Source organism: Lissotriton helveticus, chromosome 3_2 (genome assembly GCF_964261635.1).
Source record: "Lissotriton helveticus chromosome 3_2, aLisHel1.1, whole genome shotgun sequence".
Classification (NCBI taxonomy): Eukaryota; Metazoa; Chordata; class Amphibia; order Caudata; family Salamandridae; genus Lissotriton; species Lissotriton helveticus.
Genome location: NC_136062.1, coordinates 295,234,612 through 295,247,949, shown reverse-complemented (window position 1 = coordinate 295,247,949; position 13,338 = coordinate 295,234,612). Strand labels below are relative to the sequence as shown.

General features: G+C 42.3%; 1 protein-coding gene across 7 annotated transcripts in view; it reads left to right on the top strand.

Moving 5' to 3' along the window:
* The window catches only part of TPM1 (tropomyosin 1), a 45,286-nt gene extending 36,553 nt beyond the window's left edge, over nt 1-8,733 (top strand). For all 7 annotated transcript variants that reach the window (XM_078685281.1, XM_078685280.1, XM_078685285.1 and 4 more), the window contains one exon: nt 7,824-8,733. In XM_078685281.1, coding sequence (XP_078541407.1) covers nt 7,824-7,906 — 83 coding nt within the window. In that variant the 3' untranslated portion in view covers nt 7,907-8,733. The remainder of the gene's footprint in view (nt 1-7,823) is intronic.
* Nucleotides 8,734-13,338: the final 4,605 nt, after the last annotated feature.

The following is a 13,338-nucleotide window of genomic DNA, read 5'->3' as shown; positions in this document are numbered from 1 at the left end:
CATTATCACCTTCTCTATTAACGAAAAAGTTAAACCTAACCCGGTTCAGCCCACCAAATCCAAAATCTGGAAAAGGGACATGAAGAGTCTTAACCCCACTACACTCCCTCCCCACCTAGACAATCTCCTCCTTCCCCCTCCAGGTGTCTCGGATGCCCAAGCACTGACCGACCACTACCTTGACTCTATGAAACTAATAGTCAAAGAAGTCGCTCCACTGCAACTGAAGAGAGTCCAACAAAATTTCTAACCCCTGGTACGATGGCAGACTCAATGACGACAAGCGCACTATGCGAATGGCAGAGCGTACCTGGAGATCTGACCCCTCATCACTGCATCTAAAGACGCTTAAAAAAAAGAGAAATGACTATTTCAGGAAAATAAAGCGCACAAAGTCGGACTTCTTTAGCCGTCTACTGGACCAAGCAAAAAACATGCCAAGGAAACTGTTCGAACTAATCAAGACTCAAACAAAGGCACAACCCTTACAATCAAACAAAGCAACAAGCGACACCCCACACTGTGAAGCCTTCTCTGCTTTCTTTAAGCAAAAGACCGACAACATAAGAAATGACCTCGTCATGGATTTAAGCCGATTCCCCAATCACACCAGAATGTCCAACATTCAACCTAAAAACAATGCATCATGGCTGCACTTCGACAGCTACACGGAAGAAGATCTATACAAACTACTCTGCACTCTGAAGCCCTCTAATCACCTCACAGACCCCCTACCTGCTAATGCAGTAAAAGACTTCACCCCCTTGCTCCTCCCTCTTTGGACCAAAATCATCAACAGCTCTCTTCAACAAGGTCTCATCCCAGACTCCCTCAAGTTGGGGCAAGTCACACCTATACTCAAGAAACCCACAGCTGATCCGTCTGACCTGAACAACTACCGGCCTATCACCAATATCCCCACCCTGGCCAAACTGCTGGAGAAATGTGTCCAACTAACAAAACACATTGGTGAGTGTTGAGAAGGTCAAATTGGTCAATCAGGCTTCCGAGCGAAACATAGCACGGAAACAGCTATGACACACATAATTGATGACGCCCTCCAAATCCTTGACCGCAATGATTCCTGTCTCCTCATCCTTCTTGACCTATCGTCAGCTTTTGACACGGTCAAACATGAGAACTTATTGGAGCTGCTAAGCACTAGAATGGGTCTCTCGGGAACTGTTCTCAAATGGTTTGCTTCTTTCCTTCATAACCGGTCGCAGAAGTTCAAGATCGACAATGTGCTATCTAAACCAGTGCCTGCAGACCTAGGTGTCCCACAAGGATCCTGCCTCTCCCCCACACTGTTCAACCTCGTCATGTAAATGTAATGTAAATTGATACTTGTATAGCGCACTACTCACCCGCAAGGGTCTCAAGGCGCTTGTACGAATACCGCTGTGGAACCCATCCTGGCTTTCCCTGTGAGGTGTCCACTCCTGGGCACCCCCAAGGTGGAGGCCAGGCATCCTTAGCGTTGTGGGGGCCGTTGTGGAGATTAAGCAAGCTATGCCCAGAGTTGCAGAGTGGGACTCCATGATTGGAATAGGCACCGAGGCGAGAATTATCAGGTCCGTGGAATTTTTGAGCTCAAGACCCGCCGAGGCGGGCAATTGAACCCTGGTCCCGGGCTAGACCTCTGCATCAGGGTCTGCCGCTCTAACCACTCGCCACCTTGCTCCAAGCATCCAATGTTCAATTCCATATGTACGCCGATGACACAACTTTACCTAAAGCTACAATCCCCGGAAGATATCAAACTACTGAATTCCACACTTAGCAACACTCAATCCTGGCTGGCCGTTAATCACCTCAAACTAAATGCGCTGAAAACTGAGTTCCTACTCATCTCACCCCCGGCAAACTTCCACCACCCAAACGTGGCTCAATAACCTAACAGCACTCAATGTCCAACCTACTATCGTGGACTCAGCGAAATCCCTAGGCATCACAGTTGACGCCAAGCTCAACATGCAACAGCACGTTAGCATAGCCACAAAAGGGGCTAATTTCCAAATCAACACACTGAGTAAACTCAAACCCTTCCTCCCTGCCAAAGACTTCCAAACTGCTGTACAAGCTTTAGTCATCCCTCGCATAGACTACGGAATTGTGGCCCTCAGCGGACTCCCGCTATCCACAACAGCACCCCTAAGAGCCTCCCCGAACGCTGCCGCGAGACTCATTACTGGCTCAAAACATTCGCATATTTCCCCAGACCTAAAATCTCTAAAATGGCTGCCTTTTGAAGCCAGAATTCAACTAAAAATTGCAATAATGACACACTCGGCGGTGCACCACAAAGCACCCAACTACCTCGCGCAAAAGTTGTCTATATCAGGAGGGTCGAGATCCAATCGTAGTACAAAAAATCTACTTCTGAAACCTAGTAGATTCCGGAAAGAAAAAACATACAAGCGCTCCTTCTCAGGAATGGCACCCAGGATCTGGAATGCGCTCCCTCCGGAAACGAGGCTTATCTCCTCCACTGCACTCTTCAAGAAAGAGGTGAAGAGAATCCTTCTGGCCAAGATCTCCTGAACATTAGAGACTGGAACTGAGTCTCTGCATCGCGCTGTATCTCTGATCACCCTGCCCTTTGGCACTATCCTACTACCTAGAGGGGCACTACTATGCTACTCTCGCCCTATCGACCAATATATGCTACTCCTTGTTGGATTTATATTACTTGTTTACCTGACTGTATTTTGATAGGTTTTGATATGTTTCTGTACATTATTGTTATCCTATATGTTTAGTGACTACTATATTGCTCCCATTATCTTGTTCATTCCTGTTGCCCTTGCCCCTGTCTCTGTGAAGCGCTCTGATATCTGTAAGGATCTTGTTCGCGCTATATAAAACTTTGAATAAATAAAATAAATAAATACTTTGTGGGCTTACAGCCCGCTCACTGATTTTAAAATTTGTTCGTCCTTTAAACATTCTTGCTTCCAAGTACTTTTGTCCTTCCTTTTTGTTTGTTCCCTCCCATGGAGCAGGCCACCCATTACTTGTAACCTTCACTTGTCTCATTTAGTTCCTGACACTTAAAAATAAATAAAAATTTCTAAACTAGCACATCATAAGCGTTAGCATGTTTCTGTTCCGCATGCCACACTTATTCTTTAATCATGGAGGCTGAATGCCTTTCTTTTGTGTGGCTCACCCACCTACTAAACTTACCTCCGCTCACTACATGGTCCCGGTTTGCAGCGATCGATGGTGGTCGCTATTCAACAGCCTGTGTCATTTCGGCCAGTCAAGGGCTCATGTTTTGAATCCGCGCATGTCCCCGGCCTGCGGCGCCCCGGTTAGAGGGATAGACGACTAAATCGATCTGACCCATCAGGGCAATATCTTAGTCACATCACAGCCGACACAATTTATTAATCCATCCTGGCGCCACTAATTGTACAAACGCATTTCGAACCACACATAATCGGAACTTAGCTAAAGGATAGCATTGTGCTTATTCACCGGATATAGCTCTAAGTTTATACTCCTGGACATTATACCGATAACGTGGGAGACATTTTCTGTGCGATTTTTCAGATCTATACACCCAGCCAATAGAATTTAGATACATCAAAACTACAGTACACCATCGACGATACTCAAAAATTATATGTGCAATAGACTGCTACCTGATGAAGGCACGTATGCCGAAACTCACGTAGTTGACAGCTGCCGCACTGCCTCCATCAACTTCACGTCTATCGTATATGATCTATGTACAATATTGTTGGTCTGAAATCAATTTCTTGAAATAACTATGAATTTGATATCTTATATGAATATTTGATTTACTAAGTTAATCATGAGCGATATAAAATAAGAATCTGTTTTGATACTAAATTGTGTGTGCACACATTTGTGAGTAAGGTGGTTTATCTGTGAGAATAGGGTGGTTCTCTTGTTCTTTTCTTGCTTAAGAGGTAATATTTAATAGGTGTACGGTTTAAAATCAGCATTTAGCTATTTTTCTACACTATTTCAATTTCCCTATGTTATAGCTAGCTGTTACTATAGAGGTCCCTTGTTTTCCAAAGAATAAGCTTGTGCCAGTTTTTTCTCCCTCTGCCCCACCCGCTTACCCCCTACTCCAACCAGGGTATTTTTTTGCGGCGTTTGTCTCTATCACTTTAAAAAAATACATTTTTATTGGTATTTACATGTTAGAGTACAAAGTGATATACAACAAATATCAAGTTTATAGGGCGTTCACATGGGACATTACGGCATACGGTAATGGCTGTGTTCGTATCTGGTACGGATATTGGTTTTCTAGTAGTGTCTGCTCCACCTACTAGCTCATCTAACTGGAGCATGTACTTTTCTGCCACTATATAACTGTTGCAGTAAAAAATTTCATAGATATGTTTGGGGACCAGAATCCCATAGCTATGTTTTGTGCTATTGCCAGAACTTAAAATTCCAGCGTGTTTTTAAAACCTATGTAATTTATTAAAAGTATAGTGAATAAACCTAATTTGGTTTCCCTACTTGTATGGTGTTAAATGATCCCCCCCCCATTTCAAGATGGCGGCTTTGTTGGTTAATAAAGACCCAGCCTTTCATCAATTTTCGTTGACAGTCTTCAGTTGTAATTGGATGTTGAGCTTGCTGCCATGTGACCAAGTAATATGACATGGAAACTTCTCATAGAAGCTCATATGAGCTTAGGTCTGCAGGCACACTAGGTGAGCCTCTTGCCTTTGTATGGTACGAGTGAGACTGTATGACATAAAAGGTCGTATGTTTTTGGAGAACTTTATGAAGCCAACTCTGTGTGATACGACCTGTTGCAGAAATCACTTCGATTTACAATTTAACATTCCTTTAATGCCTGCTTCTGCCGCCTTATCCTCTCAAACTACGCTTGGTTTGTAATCTCTTCTAACACTATTGTCCCAATCCCTCCTAGTTACTCTTCCCGATCTGTGTCCGCCACTATCTCTTCAGAACACCTGTGACCCAGTCTTTTAGGTATATCAGATTTTTGCCATGCTCTTTACGCATTTTACTTTTGCTTTTCATTATGGCAACATTTGTTATGGGGTTTCAAAACGGTGGATTTTAATTTCCTATTAATGAATATATAAGTGAAAAGTTTTGAATGGGATTAAAGTAAACCAGCAGCTTATATATTTTTTTTAAATCTGGATTCTCACATCCAGCTTTAGGAGTCTTGGTATGTATGCCCTTTCCTAACGTACAGTTCTGTTTTTGGGGTTCTAAACTTCTCTCCCCCCGCCCTCAATCTCTTCACACACACACACACACCCACACGTCCTGCTGTGTCTAGGCATGTGTTACGGGGTGGGCTATTTAAGGTAGATTTCGGTGTCAGGAATGGGACTTCTTTCATGCAGTTTTTTTTTTCCTCTTCGCCCTCTCCCCTGCCCTGCCCCCCTTCCTCACAGACTTATTCAGTGCGTAAGGTTACTCTGCATGTACAATCTGAGTAATTTTGCCTCTTATTCTGTCTTTGTTTGATCTATAAATGGTTCTTCCTCAGTTCACTAATGCACAGAACAGGCCAGCAATTATTTCACAAGACTGAGAATTTGCAGCAAAATACTTTGGTCTGGAACTCTGAGATTTCATATTCAAACTGACAGTGCCTTCCGTACCGGATGCAACCGTCTTTTAATTTATTTATTATCCTTTCGGAAGATCGGATGCTTTATCCTTAAACCAGTACAAAATAATGCTTCATTTTGCTACCTATGTAATACAGAAAAGAAACACAAGTTGCCCAATTCCTTTTTGTAGAAATCCATCTGCACCTCAGCTGAAGTGGAATAAAAGACTATTGCTTAATTTAGTTAACAACCGCTTTCCTCCTCTAAATTTTGTTTAATAGTCTTAACGAGTCTTGCTTCATGAATAACTTGCAGTACTTCTACTGTTTGTGTAACCCTGTTGAAGCTGAGTCTTGCCTCTGGCTTGGTCTGCGTTCATCTTTTAAAAGTGAAGTAATTGTGCTTGCTTTTTATGGAAGCCCATCAGACCCTATGAAATCTGCTTGATCCATGTTTATTCTGGTGTAAATGGAACTTGTCCTAAGTGTTCCGTTGCGTACTTAGTGCATTGGAAGGTGGGGGTATTTTAGTTGGCCTTTCCTCCGTGATCTCCTGATCCTGTAAATTCTCCATTGTCTGATTAGAAGTTCGATTGCTTTATAGCTGTGCCATGAGTGTTTAATCGTAAGTCTGTCCATGCATCAGTTGATATTAGCCCATGCTTTCGACCTATTATGCCCATTTTTTTTTTTTATTTTTTTTTAGCAGAGGCTTTGCCAAGAATTAGAAAGCTTTTGACCAAAATAGCAATGATCATCAATGGGGAGTGGGCAGATAAGGCTAAATGTAAAACCAGTTAATAGCTTATTCTGGGGGTCATCTTACCCATCTTACCCATGAGCCTGGTGCCATTGGTTTGCAATCTGCATAAAGTGAATGAGCACCAGCGGTAAGTATTGGTTTACATTTATTCACTTTACTGTAACCCTTTTCGCCTTCTTCCCACTTGTATCTTGACAACTTCTAACTGTGCAAACTCTTAGCTGCTCTGTAGGCGTTTTTCCATCTGTACAGGGAAGTCTGGTGGCCAAATTGGAACCATGGTAACATCTTTTTTCCTGCTGTGTGGTCTTTTGCATCTTTCTGTAATCTGAATTCCCTGTCTTTATTACACTTCCTGTTGGTCTGGTTTCTGCTATCTAATCATTGCTCCTGCCTTTCTTTCTTTTTTCCTTTAACCTGCTTGCTGACTGTACAGACCAACTCTACCAGCAACTTGAGCAAAACAGGAGTCTGACTAATGAACTAAAACTGGCCTTGAATGAGGATTAAACTGCAGTGTCAATGAGTTGTGACTGTAATGCATAACCTGCTCGACTTGCCTAGAGTTTATCTTAGCGAGATGTACTAAGGCATGTGCGGTGCTTTGCTGGAACTTTGGGATGCAGGCCCTATGATGGAGGGGGTGGGAGGTTAATGGAGTGCAGTTGCCATAAGGATAGTTTTTTTTTTTTTTTTTTTGTCCAGTACCTCATGACGCGCTATGTCCTGGTAAACATAATTTCAACAGGTTGTCCTATTTGGATGTGTAACTTATTTCTCATTGTCCTAGAAGTTACTTTTTACAATGACTTTAAACAGGTTCCCAAATACTTGCTTCTTGAATATGAATGATGGTGGTTTATGATGTGGGGGTCATTTTTAAAAACAAATTATTGTTAAATGTAAGGCAAACTTGCACGTCTGAGCGGTGTTTCTGCTACTGTGTACAAAGGCCTTAATTGGGCTTGTTTAATTACTTAATCCAATGTTGCTATTGAAATGAATTGTGCATGCATTTTGTGTTGTGTAATTTTGTTTTTGGGGGGGGGGGGGGGTTGGTTTGGTACAGCTGCACACTCCCTAAAAGATCTCACTTTTCAGAAAGTTTGTTTAAAGTTTCCAAAGCTTGAAGTCTTCTGAAAGATGTGTCCTCCTATAGAAATTGCTCTCTGGAGGTTTGCCTTATTCCTGAAATTGGATGTCGCCAAAAGCCTTCTCAGTTGCTAGTTGGTGTACTTTCCGACGTGAGATTTTTTGGGGGGACAGCAGTTCCAAGAAGCCTCCAGCAGTTTTTTAGATCATACTAATGATGGTGGGTTTAGTAGATGCATGACTGTGTGGAATTGAGAAATGTCATGCGCACGCACTTGAAAATAACCATTGCATGCTTTTGGTCGTCAGAATAGGCGTTCTTGGAAGTAAAAGAAGAATGCAATATTCATGGATTTTTTTTTTTTAATTCCTTCACAGAGAAAGTGGCGCATGCCAAAGAAGAGAACCTTGGCATGCACCAGATGCTGGACCAGACTTTACTGGAGTTAAATAACTTGTGAAAAAACTGCCCTTACTACCGCCACACTTGTTTTTTTTGTTACACCTGCTTGCCAAAAGTCCCAGTACGTTTTTGTTTTTTTTTATTAAAGAAAAGCAAGTTAGTTCTCACGAGCATCTGCCAATCGTCCAGTTTGCGGGATGCTGGGCGAGCCCTGAAAGGCAAGCAGTCGGAGTTCAGCCGCTCCAGATTGAATGTGCCCTTTTGAGAGATGTTGCCTAATGCTTGTTTAGAGTGTTGCAACGGAATCCTTGCAGACTGCGTTCAGGAATCAAGAGGCAACGGTTGTAATCCCCGGCTCCAGCATTTTCCTTTCACCAGATAAATGTGGGGCGGCGTTGATTTAGGAAACCAGATCAATCATGGATTGGTGCTACTTCAGACGGAAGACAAGATTGTCGTAAAACCTTTTGATATTGTACAATGACAAGAGCTTCATAAAATAGTTTTCTTCAGCAGAGATGTTTTTATGGGTTTTATTCAGCTGTGAACTTGATCTGTGACTGTAGGTACAAAAAAAGGAATTTGTTGCCACCGAATTCTTAAAGGTCTAAATTCCTGCAAAGTGTACCTGCACCTCATTAAAATTTGTAGGACCATGTTCGAGCGTGAATTTGCATTCCATTGTGTTTTAACCAGTGAAAAGAAGTGTTCCGTTACATTTGGGAGGGTCTAGAATTTGGAGAGATCATTAAAGTGTATTTTATTGGTGTTTGGGGATAGTAAATTGGTATGACCTCACTTTAATTGACACTTGTTTTAGAAGCAAACATGTATACGTTGTACAATGATATGGAATAAATATGCACACTTATGCAATTTTCTAAATTCTGGCTGATATTTGTTTCCCTGTATTGTAACCAAATCAAAGAGTAGAGCCTATGGTTGAAACAAGTTTATTTAGGTCGAGCCTAGCGGCAGCGCGCATACTCTGCTCACTCTGCTAGGCATGCTGTCTTTAGAGTATGCACTGTAAGCCCTGCCCACTCTCCGCCCACGTTTGTCATTGGCTTGTGTCACTATTCTTTCTGAAAGCTGGCATCTGATTTGTAAATAGGCTTGTTGTTCCCGCTTTGGTACCGCCTTGTCTGCATTTGTTGTTGCCCCTAACGACAACCTTTTACTTGGCTTGTTACATGGCCTGCATTATAAGTGTGTGAACACTATTTTGTTTAATGACACTGATGGGGACAATGGCGGCAGCTTCTCTGATAGAGCGCTATGCTGCTATAACTTGCATGCTGAGCGTGGCACACGCTACAGGGACACAGCGCTCTGCAATACAATAGGTATTGTATTTGCAAAACTTTGAACTATTAGTATTGTAAATGAAAATGCCTTTTAATATTAAAGGCATTGCCATTAGCTCAAATTCGCAATTGCAAGACCTACTGAACTGTAAATGCTCATCTACATTCACATGCCTATCATGTTTTAGGTCTATAGGTTTTACTCCATGTTTAATCTACAATTTGCAGCTGCCCTCCGTACCTTGGCTCACCTAGAGGCAACATATGATGGCTTGTGGCACTCTGTTTGCAAATGTCCTCATAAAAATGTTGTCATATGAATGATGCTACCACTAGGCCCGTGGTTCCCAAACTGTGCGCCGCAGCACCCCGGTGCGCCGTAATGAGGAACCAGGGGCCCACGACCACAGTGGGGAAAAGTGAAGCAGCTCCGCCAAAATACGTCCCACCTGCAAAAACCGGGGACATGGTTTGTCCCAAGGACGCATTGCCGCCATAGTTGCGTACATATACGTGTGCTTTACAGGCTTCGGAGGTAGTCTCCATTACTGGCATACGATTAGACATACGCAGCTCTGGCTGTTGGAGGGGAAGTTACTTGTGCCGTCTTCTGCCGGCCGCCGTCCTCTGCAGCTTGCAGCCTGGAAAAATGGCTCTTTTAATAGTGCATTAGCAGTTGCATCACCCACTGTCCATGCATAGTCAATGGCATATTGGTATATTTTAATACAGCTTGGGTCCCTGTCTCAAACTATCCCGATCAGTAGTACTGCAATGGCGGGCCTTGTTTTGTGAACATTTTTGGCAAAATGAAAACTTTTAGTGTTCTGTGGCAGTTAGTTGTTTATATAACTTATCCTCATATATGAACACATTTTATAACTGAGTTGAGCTTCCTGTATGATGTATTTCTGTGGCCTTAGGAGCCAGTGTGAGTGCATGTTTCTGCAACTTCACTTACCTTTGTTTTTGAACATCATACGAGTGCACAGCTAATGAATGCCCGCTCCTGATAGAGGGTGGAACAATGCCAAATATGAGGCCCATCCGGCATACGTATGTAGCTACAGACACAGAAGATAGTTGGAGGGTTTTGTGGGAGCTAAATCGTATGACCTTGAGCAACAGCGACTGGGCCTTCTAAGCTTGTCTGCATTGAGAGCAACCTCTGTGGAGCCAACCCAAATAAATTTGTCCCGAACCTGCAGAGAACTCATCCAAGGGTTGCAAATTAAGAGGAAACTAGAGTCCTACAAAACAGGGACAAAATTCGGATAAATAACATTTACACTAGATTGCACTGCAACAGTGACTGCATGTAGGGACCATAATGCCTCCTAGTGCACCCTTCATTGTTTATTTGGGATTTGTTTATTACTCAGTTGCTTCTAGCTAAAATGCATCAAACTCCAGGGCAAGGCTAACTGAAATGGGGCGAACGATGCATCTCTCTGTTACTATTCAGACAATCAAATGTCTGGCATAAAGGGAGAGTGCTTAAGTCTGGGTTAGAAAGGAGAGGATTCAAGCGGGCCCTGATCTGATGACCTAGAGCAGCATCATTTGGGCCTTCCACCCTAGATTGCCATTTGTGGAAAACTGGCACCTAAACTATTGCATGTAAGTAAGAAGTGACGCCAAAAACCATGGGGTACTCATCTGTGATAATGCTTACACTGACAATTTGACATAGCAATCAAGCTTTTGTTAGTCATTAGTCTGGCCTACGTGCTAATTATTGTGTAATCTCACGTTTTTTCTCCTGAGCTTATACTGGTAACTGTAACCGATGTAAACAATGAACAATGTTCCCTCACGACCTATATAGTGAAAGTGATACCACTTCTATACTTTTACTCTTATTATTTCACACAGTATACGGCAACATCAACTTTTTTCATTTGTATTTTTTATTCTGAAATTTTTTATATATTTTTATAAGTACAAAAGTCACTTTTATCAATTTATCATTTATAACATATGTTTCCTGAAAATCATTTAGTCGAATACACAATAATTCATTTAAGACAATAAAAACATTTTTGTCTACCGTGCAGAAAAAAACATACTTGAATACACCAATAAACTTCACCACACACAAACTCACTCATTCATACTACATTCGCTCCTTTCTCTGTGTCTGAGGGATCGCAGATAGACACGCGATTTTTTACGCGTGTCTATCTGCGATCCCTCAGACACAGAGAAAGGAGCGAATGTAGTATGAATGAGTGAGTTTGTGTGTGGTGAAGTTTATTGGTGTATTCAAGTATGTTTTTTTCTGCACGTTAGACAAAAATGTTTTTATTGTCTTAAATGAATTATTGTGTATTCGACTAAATGATTTTCAGGAAACATATATGTTATAAATGATAAATTGATAAAAGTGACTTTTGTACTTATAAAAATATATAAAAAATTTCAGAATAAAAAATACAAATGAAAAAAAGTTGATGTTGCCGTATACTGTGTGAAAAAATAAGAGTAAAAGTATAGAAGTGGTATCACTTTCACTATATAGGTCGTGAGGGAACATTGTTCATTGTTTATTGCTTTTGTTGCTCCCCTCGTTCCCTGACCTGCAAAGTAAATATAGAGGGGGTCCCATATACATGTTAACTGTAACCGATGTAACCATGTTCTGAAACAATGTCCTTTCTCGTGTAAAGCGCCCTGATACTTCTGGGTGTAGCCAGAGCTATATAAAACGTATTTTGTTACAAATATGATTATTATACCTTCATTGCATCCCAATTAATTTAAGGAAGGCAACAGGAATTACTCCCGAGGTCAGGGTTACATCCTCCCCCACCAGTAAAAAAAAAAAAAATTGTGGGAAGCCATGGCAAACTGCCAATTAAGTCAAGGGAGCCACGGGTCAAAAGTTTGGGAACCACTGCACTAGGCCAAAGCCTGACCATCCTCTCTGTAGTGCTACACACCTTTATATGCATGCGGCAGAAGAAGCTGATGTGTAGTAAAGGAGAACAGTCTGCTAGAGGTCCTCCACCATGGAACTGCGGCGAGCACGTTTAGAACACGGAAGAAGCTGAAGGCAATAACGGATGGGCAGTACTCTGGCTTTATAGAAATAAAGGATTTAAAGGAATGACTAACCTCGACTGGATTTACTAATAAAGGAATGACTAACCTCGACTGGATTTACTAAGGATTTGCGCATATATAGCGACTTCCACGCTCTACAGAACCCCTGTGCGAGTTGGAAGTATCACCGCACTTACAAGAATTTACTCTGGATTGCATAGCCTTGAGAAAGTCGTAGGATTACAACCTGTAGCGACGAAACGCGTTGGCTGTTGCTGGCTGTTTTGGAAAAGATCTGAATAAAACAAGACAAAGAATTAAATTGGAAACAATACTGTCGATTTGTATCTTCATATCGCTGTATGTCTAGCTTACAAAAGGGGAAACCTTACTTGAATTCGAACGTGTGATTGGGATTAACAATTTTAACTAAATACTTACAAGGTCCCAAAAGCAAGACCTATTGGCTATGCCAATGCTTGTTGGTTCCTGTGGGTAACTCAACCGTTGATATTCACACTAGTCTTATTTTCTTTCTATTGTGGGTTATTACTTCAGCTGCGCCTGAGCAATTCTCAGATCAGTCCCTGCCCCTTGTGAGACTCACCCTCCAGGGCCGCCTTTTCTTGGGACTTCCGATTGGTGCCACGTCACAAAGGGTGACGGAACAAATGCTTTTAGATCTTGTCCTCGGTGCCACTCAAAATATCCACGGACCAACCTCAAAGATCTAACTATTGCCCAAGCAAAACAAGCTTGCTTCTCCTTCAGATCAAACTACCCTGTGACCTTCTGGCCCAACGCTTGGATTTGTTTCGGAAGAGCAGCATAAAACAAGTGGACTTCTTTATCACTGAAAACATTCAATAACACCACACCAAGGCGTCTGTAGGCGTACTCCTCGGAGGACAGCGCCAGCTCTGACCCGGGGATCTAAAACCTTCAAGCAGCATCTTAATCAGTCGTGAGTACAGACCCTTTCCCTCTTCAAAGCTCTCAGGCCTCCACAAAGGGCTGCACAGCCACCCAGGAATACCAACATCCGGCTATCGGGCCACCATTGCGATACAAAAGGGGGTGGTGATGGACGGAGCATCTGAACCAATCAAACATGAAATGGAAGCCTGTTTCCGGTCCA